This window comes from Schistocerca gregaria, chromosome 1 (assembly GCF_023897955.1).
Source record: "Schistocerca gregaria isolate iqSchGreg1 chromosome 1, iqSchGreg1.2, whole genome shotgun sequence".
Taxonomy (NCBI): domain Eukaryota; kingdom Metazoa; phylum Arthropoda; class Insecta; order Orthoptera; family Acrididae; genus Schistocerca; species Schistocerca gregaria.
Genome location: NC_064920.1, coordinates 352,070,600 through 352,095,103, shown reverse-complemented (window position 1 = coordinate 352,095,103; position 24,504 = coordinate 352,070,600). Strand labels below are relative to the sequence as shown.

General features: G+C 45.8%; 1 protein-coding gene across 5 annotated transcripts in view; it reads right to left on the bottom strand.

Moving 5' to 3' along the window:
• Nucleotides 1-24,504, bottom strand: part of LOC126345346 (uncharacterized) — a 997,319-nt gene that overhangs the window by 46,053 nt on the left and 926,762 nt on the right. For 4 of the 5 annotated variants that reach the window (XM_050002094.1, XM_050002095.1, XM_050002096.1 and 1 more), the window contains 3 exons: nt 18,594-18,803; nt 6,198-9,534; nt 2,348-2,971 (listed from right to left, as the gene is read on the bottom strand). In XM_050002094.1, the coding sequence (XP_049858051.1) occupies nt 2,348-2,971; nt 6,198-9,534; nt 18,594-18,803 (4,171 nt within the window). The remainder of the gene's footprint in view (nt 1-2,347; nt 2,972-6,197; nt 9,535-18,593; nt 18,804-24,504) is intronic. The other variant, XM_050002097.1, reaches the window with a different exon arrangement.

The window sequence follows — 24,504 nt, the reverse complement described above, 5'->3', positions numbered from 1 at the left end:
AACTTACTAATATTGAGAGATAACTGCCAGTCATTACACCACGCATTTATTTTCTGCAAATCCTCGATGATTTGTTGACAACTTATGTGTGATACTACTTTCCTGTAAACTACAGCATCATCGGCAAACAGTCTAATGCCGCTGTCAATACCATCAACCAGATCGTTTACGTAAATCGTAAAAAAGCAGCGAATCTATTACGCTGCCCTGAGGCACACCTGAAGTTACGCTTGTTTCTGCTGAAGTTACCCCATTTAGGACGACATACTGCTCTTCTTTATTGTATTAACATACTGTGAAAGGAATCAAACTGGACTGGAGGCCTTGCCTTCATTAAGTCAATTAAGCTGCTTCGCTACACGAAAGGTATGTACTTGGACTCGTCTACTTTGGTGGAAGAATTTCGGGAAACTGTGTTTAGTAAGTCCACTGTCTTTAGCAGAGTCTAGGTACATATTCTGTCTTGCCATTGGTGCCAGACCAGAATCTTTTTGGATTTTCTGCCAGATGTCGAGTACAGGCAGACGGATCAGTTATGTATCAGTTTGAAGAAATCCGGACCACATAATGAATACTGAATAATAGCAAGAGTACGTGGAAACATTTGTCGTGAAATCTCAAGTGTTGTTGTTGTTGTGGTCTTCAGTCCTGAGACTGGTTTGATGCAGCTCTCCATGCTACTCTATCCTGTGCAAGCTTCTTCATCTCCCAGTACCTACTGCAACCTACTTCCTTCTGAATATGCTTAGTGTAGTCATCTCTTGGTCTCTCTCTACGATTTTTACCCGCCACGCTGCCCTCCAATACTAAATTGATATTCCCTTGATGCCTCAGAACATGTCCTACCAACGATCCCTTCTTCTAGTCAAGTCGTCCTACAAACTTCTCATCTTCCCAATCTTATTCAATACCTCCTCATTAGTTATGTGATCTACCCACCTAATCTTCAACATTCTTCTGTAGCACCACATTTCGAAAGCTTCTATTCTCTTCTTGTCCAAACTATTTATCGTCCATGTTTCACTTCCATACATGGCTACACTCCATACAAATACTTTCAGAAACGACTTCTTGACACTTAAATCAATACTCGATGTTAACAAATTTCTCTTATTCAGAAACGCTTTCATTGCCATTGCTAGTCTACATTTTATATCCTCTCTACTTCCCATTCCGTTCAACTGCTCTTCCAAGTCCTTTGCTGTCTCTGAGAAAATTACAATGCTATCGGCAAATCTCAAAGTTTTTATTTCTTCTCCATGGATTTTAATACCTACTCCGAATTTTCTATTGTTTCCTTCACTGCTTGCTCAATATACAGATTGAATAACATCGGGGAAAGGCTGCAACCCTGTCTCACTCCCTTCCCAACCACAGCTTCCCTTTCATGTCCCTCGACTCTTATACTTGCCGTCTGGTTTCTGTACAAATTGTAAATAGCCTTTCGCTCCGTGTGTTTTACCCCTGCCACCTTCAGAATTTAAAAGAGTGTATTCCTGCCAATATTGTCAAAAGTTTTCTCTAAGTCAACAAATGCTAGAAATGTAGGTTTGCCTTTCCTTAATCTAGCTTCTAAGATAAGTCGTACGGTCAGTATTGCCTCACGTATTCCAATATTTGTACGGAATCCAAACTGATCTTCGCCGAGGTCGGCTTCTACTAGTTTTTCCACTTGTCTGTAAAGAATACGTGTTAGTATTTTGCAACCGTGACTTATTAAACTGATAGTTTGGTAATTTTCACATCTGTCAACACCTGCTTTTTTGCCGGCCGCTGGTGGCCTAGCGGTTCTAGGCGCTTCAGTCTGGAACCTAGCGACCGCTACGGTTGCAGGTTCGAATCCTGCCTCGGGCGTGGATGTGTGTGATGTCCTTAGGTTAGTTAGGTTTAAGTCGTTCTAAGTTCTCGGGAACTGATGACCTCAGAAGTTAAGTCCCGTAGTGCTCAGAGCCATTTGAACCATTTTTGAACCAACCTGCTTTCTTTGGGATTGGAATTATTATATTTATTCTATTTGTATTTCGTCATAATGTGAGCTGCTTACAACCAATCTTCTCTCCACCCCCTCCCCCTGCCAATAGCTCAGATCGTGAGTATAATTTTGTATGTAGATCTAGACTGGGGATTAAACATATTAAAAACAGCCATACGTCTATTGCTATTTCTCCTGAATTAATGGAATTATGGAGAAACCACACGACAACAAACCTTCTAGGTTAACTGTGCGTAAACTATAAATGCCAGCAGTTGTATGGACAAGGAAGAGTTTGTCTCGTTGTCACTGCGCTGAGTGACAAGAGAGGTAATCGCGGCGCGGGTTGTGGAATGTAATGAGAGTGGTAGGTACCTGTCTTGTACTTGCTCATGTTGCGGAAGGCGCGCACGCGGCTCCAGCTGCCGGACAGCTCGCTGGCGCGGTCCGAGTCGTCGCCGCCGGCGCTCATGTAGGAGCGCACCTCTTCGTCGGCACTGTCCTCGCTGGCCACGCCACTGTAGTACAGTTCCTTGAGCGCCGCCAGCTGGCTGCGGGTGCTGCCCGCGCCCTGCGCCTGCGCCCTCTGTCGCGCCACTGCCTCCTCTTCCGTCTTTTCCCCTCCGCCGTCCTTGGCGCGCGGGCTGGCTTCGCCCTTCTCGCCCGGGCCGCAGCTGGGATTTCGTATCGTTTTCATTATCAACGACGGAGACTGCAAGACTTCTGTCTGCTGCTTCCGGCGGGTCCTCTCCGGTTTCACGGGAGGCCTTTTCGCTTCCGCCGGTCTGCTCTCGTCTTCGGCTGTTCCCGGCGAGCCGAGATCGATCGTGATAGTGGTGGTCGTTTTCTTAAGCTCTTCTGCAGTCTTCCCGTCACTCTTCGAGGGGAAATTTTTTGGCAGTCGTTGCTGTTCTTGTTGCTGCTGCTGCTTTCCTTGCTGGTCTGCCTTACTGATGCGTACCACCAGCCCTCTGTTTCTGCTCCCTTGTTCCTTCTCATCTGCAATGGATCATTTCGATAAAAATCTGCTCCACTCTCCAACATTTGTTCACTCAAGCTACAGCATTTGCCAGCAATTATGTTCATTCTCAGCGCATTCCAAATTCACTTTATACGCCAGCGAGCTGGCTTATGTTATTCGCACACAACTATGCGGGAAGCGAGTCGAAACTAAGTGTTGTTATACAAGCGTAGGTAGGAGGAGGTGGCGAAACGCCTCATGCAGACTTGTTTTCTGTACATGTTGAGAGACAATCTCCATGCTTGTCACTTTTTTCTCTCTTTGTCAGGTTTCGGAAAACAGGCATTAGGCTACGATACTGTTTACAAGTAGTCTCTTGAGGCGCAAGGAAAGAACAAAACTACGAAAAAAACAAAGCACGTGGAAGGGTAGAGATTGAGAAAGTGGAAACGTTCTTCCGAAGAATTTTTCTGAGTTAACATACTTCAAAATTCCATGTCCATACAGCAGTGGCACAAACAGAATGGTGCCACAGCAGAAAAGTGTTGAAGAATCAATACTGATTATAGGATTTCGATACTTACCTGCTTCTGTTTTTAAAGGTAGATGACAGTGAAGATAAGAAAAGAAATTCTGCGTTAGATAGAAATCCAAGAGTAAAGGAACCATATTAGTAAAACGTAAGTTAAGAAAGCTTCTACTCTAAAAAACAATTACTTACGTATTGGATTAATTACCTACAGCTACTAGTTAGATTCTGTGATTTTTAGGGCGGATTAGTTCGACATGTTTTCTGGAAATTCGAAAACCATATTCGAAACGCTTTCCCAAAACAGAGATGAGGCATCGGGAGTGGTGCGTTTATCTATTACTCAGCCGTTTTTAAGTCGAAAATCAGTATAAACGTTGTCCTTACGCCCGATCACTATTGTCAAAAACGTTATAAAAGGTCATCTTTATTCCCTGTTTCTAGAAAACCCCTAGGGAGTGGATTACTTATGTACATAATATTGCTATAACCTGTTAGAAAATATATGACTCCAATCGAACCTAGTCCTCAAATCAAGGTTTATGCAACGTAGTCTCTCACCAATTTTATGAAGGTGTGCTATCTGTCGCAAAGCTTCCGAATATTGACGGAATAACTTTTTTTTGCAATTATTTTTATAAATATGCTTCACACGACGGTCCCGCGACATACGATTTTGGTCTTTGCTCTATTCCTACCGTGCCAGGGTATCATTCTTTAGATTGTTTTATGTATGTCTTTTCTTATTTCGCACTGAGCTAAATCGAAACAAAGGAAAGAAGTCCTGAACTGAGTCTGAGGCAAGCGAATTCTTGAACAGCGCGCATCTACCCAGCCATCAAAGCATGTCTGGTCTTGTCAAATATACATTATTTTGTGTTGATAATGCTATGACGATATCTGAATATTTTGTAATGAAGTTCTCTAGTAAGCTTTCTATAGTCCATAATATGTCGACTGTTGTTGATATGTCTTTAGCATGAGAAAAATTTCTTTTTAATACTGCGAAACTTCAATGAAAATCTCGCGGAACATCTTCAACCCTAGTGCAGCAAAACGATTGCCCCCTTTTTATAGGCTAACAGCGTGGCTTCTATTCGACGAATCAGGCAATAAAAATGTCTTGTACTGCAAACAGTCGACGAGATTGTGGCAGCAATTCGCTGTGGAAACAGTGTGAGATTCACTAACATAAACTAGTCGCCATCAGGTGACAAGAAAACGAAAAAACGCCATAAATACAACAAACAATTTCAAGTTGTACGTTTTCCGTACTTCCACACCTTTACAGTTTATGAATTTCCTGTAAAACATTTCCAGCTATAAGTTTGAGAAAAGAAGTTAGAAATAACAGCCTGCAAAGTCTCATAACGAAACAAATATTTTCTGTGCAAAGAAGTTTGAACTGATTACAACCTTCCTAACAGATTCATCCGTCGTCGCGGACCAACAGTCGATCGTGGACCTCCGCCTGTTACAAGAAACGCTCTACTGTTTGAATTCTGAGCCCAGGAAAGACAAAAAAGACCCAATTTCGAGTTCCAATACAATGTGAATATTTAACCATTCGGGGACAAAAACCATTTTGAATTTGAGACCGCCTTGTGCTGTCTCATAAAATAAATTTCAATCTTTCGGTTACTGTTACAAATAGCTTTCCTTAGGGTTGGTGGTTTGGGTGTTTCATGACAGATTTGAATGTATTATTGGGTTTTCTTATTGTTCCACTACAGGACATCTTGGCGACTTAGGTGATCTGTAGATGCATGAAATGGGAGGACAGAGTTCAAGTAATTTACTAATTGAAGTGCAGCTTTCACAAACACACACACACACACACACACACACACACACACACACACACACACACACACACACACACAAACGCGCGCGCGCACGCACGCACACACACACACTCACACAAAATAGAATAAGTTTCCTACAGCTTCTTCACCTTCTTTTTTTCCCGCCGTGACATAGTACTCTAGTCTACATCTATCCGCGGATTGACAACCCTGCAGCTTCTTGTCGCTACGAATGTTAGTTGTGCAAAGGTGGGAAAGTCGTATTCGTCAAATGTATGTGTAAACCATATTTTGTGTGTATATGGAATATAACTGTTTGAGAATGGAGACACCCCAGCGTTTGTTTAGACAAGTGTGTAAAACCGCCAGTAACAACACTCAGTCTGCCCAGTATAGCAGTCTAACAGACGTTCAGGCTGTGCGCGGATTCGAACCGGTCTGCCCCAGTTCCCTGTATTGTAAAGTAACATCGCATGTTAAAAGTCATGCACCGAGGCTGGGCGATACTGCTCGTCCTAACTTCCGATCTTTCATTTCTCCAGCTTTACAATCAAGCAGTTCCCCCAATAAAGTACTTATTCCCGTCATTCACTGATCAGACGACTCCTGCCATATGTCAACTACAGAAGTAGGACCCAGCAGCACATATATAGTTACAAGGACACACCAGAAGTAGTCTTTTGTCTGTAACAGTGGCGAATCATTGGCTTCTATATTATTTTACATCCCTGAAGGAGCCATACACCAAGAAAATATTTACAGAATCGTATTTAGGAGTGATATATCGAAATTATGCTATCACGTTGAGTGAAGTATTATTTAAGCGTGTCGCGTGTTATTTTTAGGTTGTGAGTCTACGTATAGTCATGCGAATTAGCGTGGTTATTGGTGAAGGAGAGCATGCGTTTTATACAGCTTTGTTGAGCATACCTTCTGCGTCCTGCCTGGGCGACCAGGGAGCCTTAGAAGCGCTCGTCTTCTCGAAGGTGCTCCCCACCGACTTCTGGCCGGCAGTCTGCTGCTCGTCTGACGACCCAGCCTCGATGACAGTCGCTTCCCCGGCACCGAAGTTGATCCTGGTAGAGAATCCCTTGACCTCTCCAGAGACCTTCCTCATCTCCTCCACCTGTCTTATGCGCTCCGCCACGGTCCACGAAGACAGCTGCGCCCCGTCCGTAGCCGCCGGCCCGACGGTCACCTGTATCCCCTTGTCTTCCGTCTCCCGGCCGAAGCTCCTGGCCAGTGGCGGCGAAGATCGCGACCGAGATTCGACCTGCGTGGACGGGGAGAAGCTTTCGACGTCCGCCTTCTTGTGCGCAGGTCTCAGCAGTCGCAGCTGCCTCTGCAGCTCGTTCTCGCTTTCGCGGAAGTTGTGATCTACGCTCGAAATCGAAGCGACCTGTCTCTGTGGCTGCGGGACGTCAAACGCGGTGGTACTCACCGACACCTGCGACCTCCACATAGCCGTAGTCGAACCTTGTTCACTGCTCTGAACAGGACGAAGTCTGACACCCCACTTCTCCTCCTGCTTGCCTTCTTCCGCCTCAGCCTTCGGTTTAAAGTCATCGTTTTCTCCCAAAAGGAAGGGTCGGGGCTTTCTATAGTTTTTAAGTATGCTCCTGGGCATGTTGTCCTTATCCGTGGACGCCTGCATCTGGAAGGCATCCGAATTCTCGCTGTCAAAACGAGGTGATTCGTTACCTTCGGTCTTTACTATTGCAGATATAGTCGCGTTGGCCTGCGTGAAGATGTGATCCTCTTTGTCAGCGTCATGCTGGAAGTTAGCAGGAATGTGTGACTGGGAAATTTCTTTAGCTGGGGACGTGGTGGCAACTTTCGCATCGTTAGCTATATCGACATGTATCGTGTGGCTAACCTCCGATACGGAACTGTCGTTGCCTCCTAGTAGCTTCTTCTCATAAGGAGAATCCCCGAAGCGAACCTGCGGGAGGTTGCTCTTATTGGGGTCTGAGGCCTGAAGGTTTGTTGTCGCTGTGTTATTCCTCTTTCGTCTCCGAAACATATTGGTGGGCGGCGGTTTTTCATCCGTTTCCACGATATTGACTCGCCCGGAATCGGCCACAAAATGCACTTCTGTCTTACAGAACTCTACCTTTTTCTGTTTCTTGATGTTCATCTGGTTGGAAGAAAGTTCTTCATCTTCTTCCTCGTTCCTCACGAAACCGTTCTGTACGAACGACACGTTTATACCGGTAGAAAACTGTCTTACTCCGTTTTGGAGAGTGGACTGACTTTGCTCCTTTCTGGAGACACTTAGACTGTCAAACTTCTTTGCCAGTTCGGAGGCAGAAATCCTCGTAAAGGCTTGCTCTGAGTTGTCGTTTTGAGACATATGGCTGAACGACATTATGTGATTCGTACCTCCTTTAACGTACCTCGGGTCGACTGCGATAGAATGCCTTTTCATCTCGCCTTCTTCTTGTTTCGTGCTTTTCCAGCTTTCAGTTTTGCGCCAGGGTGTCGAATCGAGCAGCGGCTGAGTACTGTCGGAACTGAAAGAATTGCGCTTGTCTATAAGTGAAGACAGGTCGTTGGGTTCTTTCTTTTTTATGTTTACAACGAAAGGTTTGTTACTTTCAGAACTGGACAGAGGTCTTTCTGATAACTTGCGATAAAACTGTTTCTTCTGCTCCACGTTGCTAAGCGCGTCGTTCTGAACAGCAGAATCGTCACGTGTGATGGGAATCGTGATGGTAACTGGCTCAGAGAAACGGCGATGATTCGGCTTTTCATCGTCTGAGTTGTCGTAGGTGGATACGTTGTGCAGAGAGGAGTCTCCAGAATTCCTGTTGTTGAAGTCGACATTTCTCTGCTCGCACTTGCTGCCCAGTGTGACGACAGTGGTTCGGCCTCTCTGGTGAGCGCCGTCATCGTCCTGCCTTTCCGACAGCACACTGTTTCTCTGCGCATCACTAGACTCTAACGAGATGTTGGCTTTGTTGATGGCTATGCTGTGACTTGCTCTCAGCGGGATCACGGGGATGTGCGAACTCGCTCCAGCTTTGGCGTGACTGTCTTCAGTTTTGGTCCTGGAGCCGACGAGGCGACCCCACGGCGTGACTGTTTCGGACGACCTGCATATGCCACTGTCCGTGGAAGATTCGACCTTACTCTTGTCTCTGAAGGGGGATCCGTAAAGCTGCGCTTCCCTGCCTTGTTCGTGCACCTGCTCGAAGCCGTAGGACTTCCGCCGGTTGTACCATTCCTCGGAGCGGCTGCCGCTGCTGCTGCTGGAGCGGTTCGAGGTCCTCGATTCGAGACTGCCGGTGCCCGGCACTGTCTTCCGCGCCCCACTCGCCGCGGCGTCCGCGCCGTACGCGAAGGACCTGGCGCGCGGCGACGGTCCGCAGTCTTCGCGCTTGTCCGGCTCCTCCGTGACGATACCGTCGTCGCGCTCCTCGGCGATGGCCGCGGATCTGGCCGAGTCTGCGGAAGCCTCGTCGGAGGGCGGAGAACCGAGCCGTCGCAGGCGCCCCCTGACCTCTTTGAGCTTCTCGACGGTCACGAAGGAGTGCCGCTTGCCGGCCGCCTTGCCGGCGGCCTTGGAGCCGAGTCCCTCCTCCTCGGAGCTGGCCATCTGCTGCTGCTCTTGCCTGAGGTGGCCCGCCAGGCTGTCGACGTCCAGCGCGTCGTCGCCGCCGGCGCCGCCGTCCGCCAGCGTCCTGTTGACGGAGTCGGCGATGGTGGCGCCCCTGCGGAAGACGCTCTCGAGCGCCTCCAGCCCCCTGAGCGCGGAGCCGGACTTGAAGGCGGGCAGCTCCTGCCGCTCCAGCCGGGGAGAGCCGAGCGCCGCCTTGCCGGGGAACTGCAGCGAGCGCCGCACGCTGGCGTCCCGCCGCCAGTCGTCTCCCGAGCCGCCGCTGCTGGTGCCCACCTCCGCCGGGCCGTCTCCGTCGGGCGTGGCGCAGTGCAGGTCCTCCGTGGAGGAGCTCTTCTTGCGCGCGATGCCGCTGTGGCTGTGTCTGCGGGCCGACGCCGGCGACCTGCCGTGGCGCCCCGCTCCTCCTCCGTCCTCGTCTTCGGAGCTCGTGGCGGTGGACGCCTCGATCCGCGGAGCCGCTACTTCGATCTCGAGGTCGTCACCGTGGTCGCGATGCTCTTCCGAGATGGCCTCCGCCGCCGTCGTCTCCGGCTTGCCGACGAGGCTGCGTGGCCGGGAAGGCGGCCGCCGTCCGCCGATGGAACCACTGCGACCGACGCTGGCCCTCGTCTTCTGGGGGCTCGAATCCAGCGGGTTCAGTGGTAGCTGCAAGCACACCAGTTGTCGTTAATTTAATTGCACCACCCGAAGGATGTATCGCTGTCAATGGTGTAAATGCATACAACTGAAAGTGCACAATACTAGAAACAAAAAGGAGTTAGTAAACACAGTTTCACAAACGAACTGGTAATTGCGACTTCGTAGTAAACCAGCCGCCACTGATTTCATTACGTGTGATTGTCATTCCAGCGAGGCAAAGGTAGCAACACTGCATTGCATTAAGAAAAATTATTGGAGAAACTTTGGTAGAAAGTGGGAGTCCGGACAGGTTCTATCAGACTGGACGAAAGCAGTAATCTCACCAATGTTTAAACATGGAAACAGAAAAGTTTGTAACAACTACAGAGGTATCTCTTTAATCGGCATTGTGGGTAAAATCTTCTCAGGTATTGTTGGAAGGAAAGTGCGAGAATTAGTTGAGGACAAATTGGATGAAAATCAGTGTGGGTTTAGGCTTCTAAGAGGTTGTCAGGACCAGATCTTTAGTTTAGCTTATGGCAAATAATGGAGAAGTGTTACGAGTGGAACAGGGAATTGTATCTATGCTTTATAGATCTAGAAAAGGCTTATGACCGGGTTCCTAGGAGGAAGTTATTGTCTGTTCTACGAGATTATGGAATAGGAGGCAAACTTTTACAAGCAATTAAAGGTCTTTACATAGATAGTCAGGCAGCAGTTAGAGTAGACGGTAAATTGAGTTCATGGTTCAGAGTAGTTTAAGGGGTAAGACAAGGCTGCAATCTGTCTCCACTGTTGTTCATATTATTTATGGATCATATGTTGGAAACAATAGACTGGCTGGGTGAGATTAAGATATGTGAACACAAAATAAACAGTCTTGCATTTGCGGATGACTTAGTTGTGATGGCAGATTGGATTGAAAGTTTGCAAAGTAATATTTCAGAGCTAGATCAGAAGTGTAAGGACTATGGTACGGAATTAATGTCAGTGGGAAAGAGATATAAACGGATTGAGTGCCAAATAGGAGGAACAAAGTTAGAAAAGGTGGATGGTTTCAAGTACTTAGGATGCATATTCTCACAGGATGGCAATATAGTGAAAGAACTGGAAGCGAGGTGTAGCAAAGCCAATGCAGTGAGCGCTCAGCTACGATCTACTCTCTTCTGCAAGAAGGAAGTCAGTACCAAGACTAAGTTATCTGTGCACCGTTCAATCTTTCGACCAACTTTGTTGTATTGGAGCGAAAGCTGGGTGGATTCAGGTTACCTTATCAATAAGGTTCAGGTTACGGATATGCAACTAGCTAGGATGATTGCAGGTACTAGTAGATGGGAACAATGGCAGGAGGGTGTCCACAATGAGAAAATCAAAGAAAAACTGGGAATGAACTGTATAGATGTAGCAGTCAGGGCGAACAGGCTTAGATGGTGCGGTCATGTTACACGCATGGCAGAAGCAAGGGTATCCAAGAGACTCATGGGTTCAGCAGTAGAGGGTAGGAGGAGTCGGGGTAGACCAAGGAGAAGGTACCTGGATTCAATTAAGAATGATTTTGAAGTAATAGGCTTAACATCAGAAGAGGCACCAATGTTAGCACTGAATAGGGGATCATGGAGGAATTTTATAAGGGGGCTATGCTCCAGGCTGAACGCTGAAAGGCATAATCAGTCTTAAATGATGATGATGATGATGATGATGATGATGAAGATGATGATGAATTTGGTAGAAGTGCAGGAATTTTGAACCAACACAACAACAGTAACGTGACAGTACTCTTGCTTAAAGAGTACCCATCGGTGCAATGAGTTTCGAATCCTTTCAAACAAACCTGGATCATTTTTTACACGCATTGACAAGTCTCTCCTCCAGCTCTCCAACAGTGTTAACCAGAGTGGCGTACACTACACCTTAGAGGTTCAGATCAGGTGATCCTGGTAGCTACGGTATAAATTTTGTTCGCCCAGTCTATCTTTCGCCACTTCGGAGCTTATGACGTAGTCTCATCTTAGCAGCAAACTGTGCTGGTGCTCCATCATGCGTGTACGATCCCCTCTGGCGTTGCTCTAAGGCAGGGGTGCTCAACCTTTCTATGTTTGAGGTCTGTTACATGCAGTTTAGTCCATTTAGAGATTTACCGACTTAAAAATTCATGAAGGTACAAAACAACACCATAGCCAACACTAATAATTTTGATCACACAAAATATGTAAAAAGTAAATTTGTCTCCATCAAAAGTTGTGGATCTACTACTCAATTTTCAAGATATTACACAAGCGAAAAAAATTGAAGTCATCACAAATGTGCGAAAAAATTGGTGAGATACTTGGCTTTACAAATAATTGGCAAGTTTATTGTAATCTGGCGAGTAATTAGTCAGAGCAAACCTTACTCAGCCTGAAAGATGAGGATTAGTCAGTTTATTTTTGCATTTACGTTTTACTATGTTTATTGTTGAAAACGCTGGCTCAAATATACAAGTTCTTCAAAAATCTTCTAGTGTTAAAGTAGGTTTTGGCTGTCACTATTTTTAAAAGTGGTTTTCATTGTATGCTGACTTTAAGGAAATGTCGTTTGGAAATCGAGTTATAGCCTTGAAACCTGAAAGTCGTTTTTAGCCTCCGTCTTCAGTACTGTCAGGTTAGCCGTATACTTCTTTATAACTTTCTGATACAAAGATGTTTGTGGATTCGACAGTTCTGACTATATTGGAGGAAAGTGCGTCACATTTAATTTCTGTGCTGTCGCTGTGGCTTGTATTGTTGCGCTGCTTTGACTGGGATTGTTTGCAAAGTGAGGCGGTTATCTGATATGTCAGTACAAGCAGCACACTCAGTTTCGATAACACGAAGTATTTAATTGAGCATTACCTCCACCATATACAATATTGCTTCGGAAGTAGTAACCTCATCATTCAGGAAGAAAGACTGTTGCTTGGCGCGAGCGTTAAAAGCGGTGGAATGTAGATGGGGACGAAAGAGACGGCGATAATGTTGCCAGATTTACCCCTACAAACACCGTGCGAAATCTCATTGGCGGTCGCTGTAGTCGAGCGGTTCTAGGCGCTTCAGTCCGGAACCACGCGGCTGTTACGGTCGCAGGTTCGAATCCTGCCTCGGGCATGGATGTGTGTAATGTCCTTAGGTTAGTTAGGTTTAAGTAGTTCTAAGTCTAGGGGACTGATGACCTCAGATGTTAAGTCCCATAGGGCTTAGAGTCATTTGAACTATTTTTGAAACCTCATTGTCAACAAACTGGTACTTTACAAAAACAGCTCACATAATCTGATTACGGACATTTTGAAAGATCGACTCATAAAGCCAAGGTGATCGATCGGCCGATCGCTATCGGCGGGTCTAAGGGAACATCCTGAAGCAATCCTTCAGGATGATGCCGCAAAAACTGAAGGTAACTCCGTCCACTGAATTTGGTAACATGTGCGGCCCAATATGGCGAGTACTCCTAACTACACATTCAATGAGAAACGTCGCTGATGTGGAGACTTATGCACAGCATGTGGGTTGCGGACCAGATGATTCCAAACGTGAGAACTGTGATAGTTGAACACACCATTACGAATGAAACCTGGTCCATCTGTAAATAAAATTTTACTGTCAAACGTATGACTGCCTAAAGCTTGATGTTGCATCCACTGACAAGACGTTACGATAGGACCAAAGTCCGCTTCCCTGAGACACTGAACTTGTTGGAGGTGGTAAGGGTACACTGCATAGCAATGTATTATTCCCCGCACACTACTGTGCTTCTTTCTGTTAATTTTTGTGGCAAGTCTCCTTCTCGAGATTCTTGGTGCGAATTCAACTGCTTCAAGCATCACATTTTCAGTTACATGTGTAATTCGTACAGGACTACCCACTCCTGCAGCATCTCAGGAGTAACCCATTGAATTACAAACCCATATCACTGACCTCAGTTTGCAGTAGCATTTTGGAGCATATGCTGTACTCGAACATTATGAATCACTTTGAAGAAAATGACTTATTGATGCATAACCAACACGGATTTAGAAAATATCGTTCTTGTGCAACATAGATAGCTCTTTATTCTCATGAAGTAATGAGTGCTCTCAGCAAGGGATCCGACATCAATTGGATATTTCTAGATTTCCAGAAGGCTTTTGCTACCGTTCCTCACAAGCGACTATTAATCAAATTCCGTGCATATGGAGTATTGTCTCAGTTGTGTGACTGGTTTCGTGATTTCCTCTCACAGAGGTCACAGTTCGTAGTGACAGACGGTAAATCATCGAGTAGAACAGAAGTGATATCTGGCGTTTCGCAAGTTACTGTTATAGGCCCTCTGCTGTTGCTGATTTACATAAATGATCTAGGTGATAAACTGAGCAAATGGTTCAAATGGCTCTGAGCACTATGGGACTTAGCTACTGTGGTCATCAATCCCCTAGAACTTAGAACTACTTAAACCTAACTAACCTAAGGACATCACACAACACCCAGCCATGACGAGGCAGAGAAAATCCCTGACCCTGCCGGGAATCGAACCTGGGAACTAGGGCGTGGGAAGCGAGAACGCTACCGCACGACCACGAGATGCGGGCTAAACTGAGCAGCCCCCTTAGATTGTTTGCAGATGACGCTGAATTTACCGTCTAGTAAAATCATCAGACGATCAATTCCAATTACAAAATGATCTAGAGAGAATTTCTGTACGGTGCGAAAAGTGGCAATTGGCGCTAAACAAAGAAAAGAGCGAGGTCATCCACATGGGTACTAACAGAAATCCGGTAAATTTTGGGTATACGATAAATCGCACAAATCTAAGGGCTGTCAATTCGACTAAATACCTAGGAATTACAACTACCAGCAACTTAAATTGGAAAGACCACATAGATAATATTGTGAGGAAGGCGAAACGAAGACTGCTCTTTGTTGGCAGAACACTTAGAAGATGCGACAAACCCACTAAAGAGACAGCCTACATTAGACTTTCCGTCCTCTGCTGGAATACTGCTGCACGGTGTGGGATCCTTACCAGGTAGGATTGACAGAGGACATCGAAAAAGTGCAAAGAAGGGCAACTCGTTTCGTGTTATCTTGCAATAGGGGTGAAAGTGTCACTGATATGATTCGTGATTTGAGGTGGCAGTCACTGAAACAAAGGCTTTTTTTTTCTTTTGCGGCGAGATCTATTTACGAAATTTCAGTCACCAACCTTTCTCTTCCGAATGCGAAGATATTTTGTTGACGTCCACCTACGTAGGGAGAAATGGTAATCATAATAAAATAAGAGAAATCAGAGCTCGAACGGAAAGATTTAGGTGTTCCTTTTTCCCACGCGCCATTCGAGAGTGGAAAGGTAGAGGAGCAGTATGAAAATGGTTCGATGTACCCTCTGCCAGGCACTTAAGTGTGAATTGCAGAGTAACCATGTGGATGTAGCGGTAGATGTAGATTTCCAATGCCCCCAGTTTCTCGGAGGCACTGATGGACACTTGTAAACTTTCAACTCTCAGGGGTGTCTTCCGGCAGGGTGTGTTTCTTGGTACAAGTGTGCCGCTTCATGCGCATTGCCGTTAGTCCTACCACACATGAAATGTATGTATATAAATATCTTCAACATTCCTCGGCCCTGTCAGCAACTGCGTAAATATTAATTTTAATTTTAATAATTAACAGCCTCAGTTACACCGTTTACCTACATTTTACCTAGGTTTCAGTCGGGATAACACAACCTTCTTCAGAATAACAGTAACTACCGTCTGTCCATAGCGGACATCGCCAAGCTAAAACTACAAATCCATAAATTATCGTCAGACTATAAAACTTATCTGGAACTGCCGTGGTCCCGCTTCGCGACCGCGATGCGGCAGCTACGAGTGCTGCACTGGAACTCAAATGCATATATGCATATATGCGCATGTTCCTCGTTACTATAATGTACCGCGTGTCACCAGCACTCGGTTGAGTGATAAATGTGAAGGACACGGGAATACGGCGTGCTCGTGTGAAACAGCGTTAGCAGCATGTGATATGGTGCCTCGTTGTAGGTCTCCATCTGGCCATCTGATCAAATGGTGCAATATCCAGGTTTGTGGGGCATTCGGACGTGACAGTGACCTGCATGGAAATGTGAGAACAGGCATACGCGTCTCAAGGTCCTGGTCGACAACGTATGACAACTACAAAGGAGATCACCGCACTGTGCAGCAATCACATCGTAATTCCTTTCTATCCCTGGCTGCCATCTGAGGATAAGTCATGTACTCCCTGCAATATCCTGTGTCATCCAGCACTATTGGTCAGAGAATAGCAGCAGCCAGACTAGGGAATCATTGCCCTACGAATAGCTTTCATTAACAACTCAACTCATATGGTTGCATTTTTGAGTGATACCATGACCGCGAAGCAGGGACTGCAGATGAATGGCATCTCATTGTGTTCAGCGATGAATAGCAGTTGGCGCTACATCAACGACCATCATTGGCAAGTATGGCGACAACCTGTGGAGAAACCACATTCTTAGAACATTTGGAGAGCCACAGTGGTGTTACCACCTCTGGCATCGTGGTATGGGAAGCGATCGAGTTGATTACAAATCACTGCCGGTAGTGACTGAGCGAACGCTGACCGCGTAACATTAATCACGGACATCCTGTGTTCTCATGTATTACCTGTCGTGTGACAGTATCATGATGCCTTTTTTCATCAGGTCGAGACTCGTCCACACGTGGCACATGGCTGTGTGATGTTGGGATACTCCACTGCCCTGTCCCCAACCTCATCTCCGTCGCATTGCCAGTTTCAGGATGTCAAAGAGCAGACACAAGAGTTGTGGGCCAGTTTGCTTTAGGAGAAGATACAACGGCTTCTTCCCAACCGAAACTGTTACGCAACTAGACCAGAGAATGTGCGACGTCATATTGATAAGTATGCTGATACCAAGAGGTTGCTTCTAAATTTGACTATTTTGTAATGACTGAAAAGTGTCACATACCCTGTCAGCCCGAGAAGTTACAATCCGCGCCCTACCCCCTTGTGGGTGCTTAACTTTTTCTGTCAGGTGGTGTATGTCAGATGGGTGATGGTTAATGTTAGTCTATACACACACTAAGACAAAAAACGACGCACCACGAAAGAATTACCCGAATGGAATGGAAACCAGTGACATATGTGCACAGACAAACAAATGATTACTATTTTAGAAAAGTTGAATGGTCTATTAAAGAGAAAGAACTTCACAAACTGAGCACGTCAATAACGCGTTGGTTCACTTCTGGCCTTTAAGAAAGCAGTTTTCGGGATGGCATTGATTGACAGAGTTGTTGGATGTCTTCCGGAGAGCTATCGTGCCAAATTATGTCCAATTTGCGCGTTAGATCGTCAAAATCTCGAACTGGCTGGAGGATCTCTGCCCATAATACTCCAAGCGTTCTCAATGAGGAAGAGATCCGGAGACTTGGTGGCCAAGGCTGCGTTTGCCAAACACGAAGATAAGCAGTAGAAAATCTACTGTGCAAGCGGCCATTGTTTTGCTTGAATGTAAGACCCATGAAGGGCAACAAAACTGGACGTAGAATATCGTCGACGTAAGGCCGTGTTGTTTGGGTGCCGCGGATGAGAACAAAAAAAAGTGGGACCCCATCATTAGTACTGGTTGTGGGGCCGTATGGCGGGCGACAATCAGGTTGGTAACCCACTACTGTCCGGGGCATCTCCAGACAGGTTTTCGGTACGGAATCTCATTGATTGAAATAGAATTGTCTTCAGCGACGAATCCCGCTTTGAAATGAGCTCCGATGACCAGCGTAAACGTGTCTGGAGACACCCCGGACAGCTGTGGGTTACCAACCTGACTGTCACCGGCCGCACGGCCCCACAATCAGGAGTGAATGTCTGGGGTGCCTTTTATTTTCATAGGAGGACCCTTTTATGTAAACGTAGGCTTCCGCGGCCGTTGTCAAAGTCAATAAAATTCTTCTGGGTTTGACGCCGCATTGTCATCTGTAAAATTCCGACGTTTCGGGGACAGTTACAAGGCGCCTTCCTCAGCGTGTATTGCTAACTGCTGAATGAGCACTTGTTGGGTACTTATATACTATGGAGCAGTGCTGTCATTGGATGTGAGGGTGAGGAGGAAGGGTATTAGGAGTTCATTTTATTGGTCGTTGCATTACGTGTTGTCATTGGCGGAAATGCGCGTTTTCCATTGGAGTTTCCTTTACTGCTTGCCATTGGTAGAAATCGGCGAATACGAGACGGAGCGGCGACTACAGCGCAGCGTTGTTTACTGACTGCCTAGTAACGACTAGACCGCGTCAGCGCTCTGTGTACCCTCCACCACTGTGGCCTACCGCGCGCCTGTTGCTCTGCGAGAGCTGTCCTTCCGCAAAGCTGTCACAGCTGGCAGCCAAGACAGATGACAATGCGGCCTCAAACTCAGAAGAATTTGATTGACGAGGACCCTTTTGGCCGTCACCCGCGGTACCCTTACAACATAGCGGTACACCCTTCATGGCAAGCCATCCTGGGCTTACATATCAGCAAGATAACGCCTGCCCGCACACGGCGAGAGTTTCTACTACTTGTCTTCCTGCTTGGCAAACCCTACCTTGGCCAGCAAGTACGCCGGATCTTTCCCAAGTTGAAAACGTTTGGAGTATTATTGGCAGGGCTCTCCAACCAGTTCGCTATTTTGACGATCTAATGCACCAACTGAACAGCATTTTCAACGACATCCTTTAGGAGGTTACCAAACAACTCTATCAATCAATGCCAAGCCTGGTAAGTGCTCTCGTAAGTGCCAGAGGTGGGTTATTGGCTAGCTCAATTTATGAAGCTCTTTTTCTTCAATAAATCATCCAAATTTTATGAAATTGTTATCATTTTTTTTGTATGTATATGTACATTTCGTCTGCTGGAACTTCTTCGTGATGTGTAGTTTTTTGGTCACGTATATGTATAAGGGTTAATGTTATTTTGCTGATCACATGTAAGGTCTCGTACTTGTAGCTATTGGTTGAGGTAATAAGAATTTCGTCCAACTGCACCTGATGCATATGTAGCCGAGTATAGAGTCTAGTGATAGTTAAGTGTTGGATGGCTGACCTGCAGGTTGTCGAAGGCGGGCGCCCTTCGCCAGGCGGCTGCGGTGCCGGAGGTGGTGGTGGAGGAGGAGGAAGAGGTGGAGAGCCTGCTGGCGCGCACCACGTGCAGACGGCTGCCGCCCGGGCCGCGCTCCTGGAACACCTCCACCTGCTGGTGCCGCCGCTGCTCCACGCCGCCGGACGCGCTCGCCACGCGCCGGGAGTCCACCACCTGCACACACCACCACAGATCCGCGATTTAAACATACCCAACAATGAAGACTTTCGCCGGACAAAATGGTATTTACCTCCTTAAAAGAAAACACTTTGGATTTTGGAGAGCTGTTCGTGATGTAGCCAGTGGTAGTTCCACAGCTCTGTCACTTTAACTCTGCCTCGCGTATTAAAGCGAGGCTGACTCTCATCAAAAACTAACCTTACAGACTAAATATCAGTCACCCCATTAAAAGAGCAATGAGCTTGCTTTGGAGGGCTATAAATTGTGTAGAACTGGTACACGGCGATCGTATGGCCCTCTACCGCTGACCTAAGCCACGGCAGTGAAGTGTCAGAATGTGCCAATCTGTTGCACGGGATGGGAAAAAAAAAAACACCAGTCGACATGGACACATAACAAAAGCAAAAAAAGATGTTGACGTGTTTTGATATAACGGGTGATCAAAAAATCAGTATAAATGTGAAAACTTAATAAACCACGGAATAATGTAGATAGAGAGGTAAAAATTGACACACATGCTTGGAATGACATGGGGTTTTATTAGAACAAAAAAGAAAAACACCCCATATTGCTAGACGCGTGAAAGATCTGTTGCGCGCGTCGTTTGGTGACGATCGTGTGCTCAGCCGCCAGTTTTGTCATGCTTGGCCTCCCAGGTCTCCAGACCTCAGTCCATGCGATTATTGGCTTTGGGGTTACCTGAAGTCACAAGTGTATCGCGTTCGACCGACAGCTCTAGGGATACTGAAAGACAACATCCGACGCCAATGCCTCACCATAACTCCGGACATGCTTTACAGTGCTGTCCACAACATTATTCCTCGACTACAGCTATTGTTGAGGAATGATGGTGGACATATTGAACATTTTCTGTAAAGAACATCATCTTTGCTTTGTCTTACTTTGTTATGCTGATTATTGCTATTCTAATCAGATGAAGCGCCATCTGTCGGACTTTTTTGAACGTTTTTATTTTTTTAGTTCTAATAATACCCCATGTCATTCCAAGCACGTGTGTCAATTTGTACATCTCTATCTACATTATTCCGTGATTTATTCAGTTTTCAAATTTATACTGACTTTTTGATCACCCAGTACTCATAACCATACCTTGAATGAAGTTGGTCAATTTTTTGGTGTATCAGCGTGCTGTGTTTAACGTGTCTACAAGGAACGATGTATCTCTCGCAACCATGCAACACGGCGCAGAAACAGTGGTCTGACAATTACTGGAGACTAGAGTCACACCTTGCCAACGTCAATTAGTTTCAAACTCCATTGGAATTGCACCTGTCAATGAATGCAGGACCATCTCAACCAGTTTTCGAGCGAACGCAGCCCAGGGAGCTGTGTGCAATGAACACCTAGAGTCGAATTCGATGTCAAAGGGCATTACTCACAGCTGCGCTGCGGCTTCAGTAGTACGAACGACACAAACTAGGCTGTAGCTAACTCGAGGCGTGTAGCGTGGTCCGTCGAGTCGCGATGCTGCCTGTTAGGCAAGGCGGCGAGTGCACCGACTCGTCACTCAGGCGTTTAACTCGTAGTGTCTGGGTGTACTGATGTGTTCAGCATGTTTTTCGTACCATCATGTGTGCTCACTCAGTTAAGTCAACGTAAATATGAACCAGAATTTTCATTTTAACATCATCGGCGGCAAAGTAGTGCCCTTGCTTCTTCATGTTCATAATGAGTTTGCTCTGGACACTCCCGTCTTCCAAGACGGCAACAGGTGTCTTCACATGGCAGCACGCCTAAGTTTCTACTTTTACGAACTGTCAGGCACCTTATCGCTCATCTACTGGCCTTCTATCCTACTTCATCTTAATCTCCTTGGAAATCACACTGAAGAGCCAAAGAAAGTGATACACCATTACATCGTAAATGAAATACAGAATCAAATGCCTCTTAACTGCAAAAACAGGCATACTTGATATTTGTCGTTTACAGCACCATACACTACGAATGGAAAACATAGATTGAGTGAACCGTACTTAGTTTTTGACGTATAATACAAATATGCAATAAAAACGAGGGGTTCCTGTTTGAAAATACAATCCTGATCTCGCCCAAACAAAAGGTGTTTTTAGGAGGTGGCCAGTTGTAGCCCACGCAGATGTCTTCTTTGCTAATTTTACCTTTTCACCTACAACATTTTATTTTCGTACGATACGTTGCTTTAGAGGTATTGCCTAAGCTGTAAGAATAAGTCAGGACCATTATGCTACTGATTTCCCTACATTTCATCAAAGAAGGAGCCTGTTACTAGCAGGAAGAACAGAATCATAAAAACTGCATCAACAACTGTTACGAAATCGTACATCGCTTTTGTAGGGCTTAGCTGATTAGTCAAATGTAAATTACACAATGCGTTTTTGCCCGAATATTCACCGAGCGACGTGGTGCTGTGGTTAGCACAGTGGACTCGAATTCGGGAAGACGACGATTCAAACCAGCGTCCGGCCATCCTGATTTAGGTTTTCCATCATTTCCCTAAATCACTTCAGGCAAACGCTGCATGGTTCCTTGGAAAGGGCAAGGCCCACTTCCTCCCCCATCGTTCCTCATCCGATGGGAGCGATTTCCTCGTTGTTTCGTCCCCTCCTCTAAATCAACCACCCGACCCGAATATTCGCAGCCAAACTAAGAGTGAGAAATAGACAGATGGGTTATCAAACTGACCAGTGTGATATCTTGTTTTGCAAAGAAACGCGCAATTGCTTGAAAGCAAAGGTACACTTCGTCCACAAGCTGTGGTTTGACCATCGGTACCGACCGACCGCCGTATTATCCTTCACTAACGGCGACAGTGAAAATGGTATGAAAGGGTCGTGGGATCAGCACACCGATCTTCCGGCCGTTGTCAGTTATCGTGTTGTGAGAAAACTCCCTGGCAGTATCGAGAATCGACCCCAGCTCCTCCGCATGGCAGTCAGACGTGCTGGCCGCTCAGTTACGGAGGCAGACAATTGCTTCAAAGTAATCAGGTTAAATAAGGAAAACGTACTTAGTGATTTGAGGGAAAATGAAATATTCCACGAACAGCTGTTGCTAGCTGCGTAAATGATGTGTTAAACAGTTCGTGTTACACTCTTAGAATTTGAAAGTGTACTTGAAGGTATATGTGTGGTGGATTATGTAGACCAGAGGTGTCCAGCCTTTTAGCTTACGCCACTCACGCTGGAGGGAGGCAGTTTTATTTTTGAGCCGTACATAATATACTTAACACTAAGTATATACAACAACTGCTGAGAAGAAAAAGAGAAACAACTAGTATGGGCCAGTAAGAGGATAGCATCGTGTGGCGGGAGTTTAAAACTGGAAATATTCAGTTTATCATAACTTAATTAAACGGAATTTTAAGGATTTTTTTTAACGATCGTGTGGAAGATGTATATTCTTGGGATGCAGTGATACTTGGTTTGGGCCGCTTGCGGTCTGCGGGCCGCGGTTTGGACACCTCTGATGTAGATCATGCAGCCTCATTTGCTGTATATGATCTCGAGTATCATTCAAAGGCGTGTCAAATTAGTTAATCCATTCCACAAAATTTTTGAAAGTATTTTGGAATCTTTTTATATTTTCCGATTTCTCTGTTTCACAACACCTAAGGTAATGGATTAAGTGGATTGCATTATGTGCATGTGCCGATATTCATGTTACGTGTTCACATATTTAATTTTGACGAAGGAAAATGTAAGATGTAGCTGTTTTAAATCTACAGTTGTTGCGCGGTGAACTATGTAGATTATAGAGTGCTTCTGGAGTTTATGTCCGCGGACGAGCAGTGTGGACGAACTGCAGAGGCTGCCTGTCATTGCATTGCGCTGGCAGCTGGCTAGATGCGAGCAAAGGGCAGGCGGCAGCCACTGCAGGCGGGACACACCAAACCAGTCGCGTCGTTAAGTGTGCCGCAGCCACCGCCGCCGCTCGTTATGCAACACGCCACGCCGACGGCGAAACACAGCCAGGCGGCGGTTGCTGGCAGCCCAGCCCGCTCAGACCGTCCTTCTCAAATCCTTCCTCCTGCTGCTCCACGACGTCAACTATTGAAAATGTATCTTTTATATCTTATACAGGGCTACTGTAAATGATTGAGTCGTTTTCAAGGCTCTATATTTTCCCACGTACCACCCTACCCACCTATGCCCATGGAATAACTATGGAAGATTTCGTGTAGTTGAACGCTGACGATACTTCTGTCAATTATAAAGTGTTTCGCAATATTTCGACGTTTTAAAATTTGAATAACACACGCTAAAAACAAGATACAGCGACAGTGGCGCCATCTATTAGTAGTGTGGAGTGTCAGTTTTTAGCCTGTATTCATGTCGTACCGGACGTTGTGCGTTCGCGCTGGAGCGGTATTTCCGCTACGGCGAATCTGTCTTGCGCGTGCAGCGTGCCTTTCTTAAGCATTTCAAGATTCAGTGTAAAAATACGAGAACTATTCGGGGAGTTAGGAACGATATGTCGCGAAATGTGAAAATACAATGGCCGAGCGGTTCTAGGCGCTTCAGTGCGGAACCGCGTGACTGCTACGGTCGCAGGTTCGAATCCTGCCTCGGGCATGGATATGTGTGATGTCTTTAGGTTAGTTAGGTTTACGTAGTTCTAAGTTCTAGGGGACTGATGACCTCAGATATTAAGTCCCATAGCGCTCAGAGTCATCTGAACCATTTGAACTTTGAAAACAAGTGAGTCATGCATAGCATGAAGAAAGAAATTCCGGGTAAATTTTAATTTATGCATAGGACTAGGAATTTTTTATTTTCAGAAGAAACATTCGACTAGATAAGGGTATATTTTTTACATGCATGCACATGGAACCTTGGGGAAACCTTTACTACTGCACTTAGTATCAAAGTTTTCATTAACATTTCTCATAAGCTGGATGTGTCCTTCACCGGGCAGACGACAAACATCCAGACGATAACCAAATCCGTCCCATACTTTTGAGAGCATATCTGGAGTTAACTGCATTCACAGCTGTCGGTATTCGGTTCACCCTTACGTGTTGGAAGAGAAGCTACATACACCAAGTCTTTCACAACAATCAACTTTTGCAAGATCTCACTGCCATATTTTTGATTGTTGGTAACTCGATCCAACTAATTAACCTGGATAGACTTCTTTGGGCTCTGAAAAAAATGGTCCTCATGATTTAAAGTTGACCTTCCTTTGGTTTATGCATATAAGAAACAAAATAGTTATTGAAATAGCTGATACCAGTATAAAAAGAAATAACGTTCTTACACAATTTATTCATCGGAAATTTGCGATTATTGCCTAATAGAACGAGGGGCATTCATCAAGTAACGCAACACATTTTTTTCTCGGTCAATTTCGGTTGAAGAAATTCGGAATTTTTTGTGCGACATTGTGGAATATTCCGGCTTCAGCCCGTGCAGTTTCATTAAATTCCGATAGGTGGCACCGCTTTAAGTAGCCTTCTAAATGTTCAAAAATGTGTGTGAAATCTTATGGGACTTAACTGCTAAGGTCATCAGTCCCTAAGCTTACACACTACTTAATCTAAATTATCCTAAGGACAAACACACACACCCATGCCCGAGGGAGGACTCGAGCCTCCGCCGGCATCAGCCGCTCAGTCCATGACTGCAGCACCTTAGACCGCTAGGCTAATCCCGCGCAGTAGTCTTCTAGATGGCGTCTGTAACGGTGGTGTGTTCTA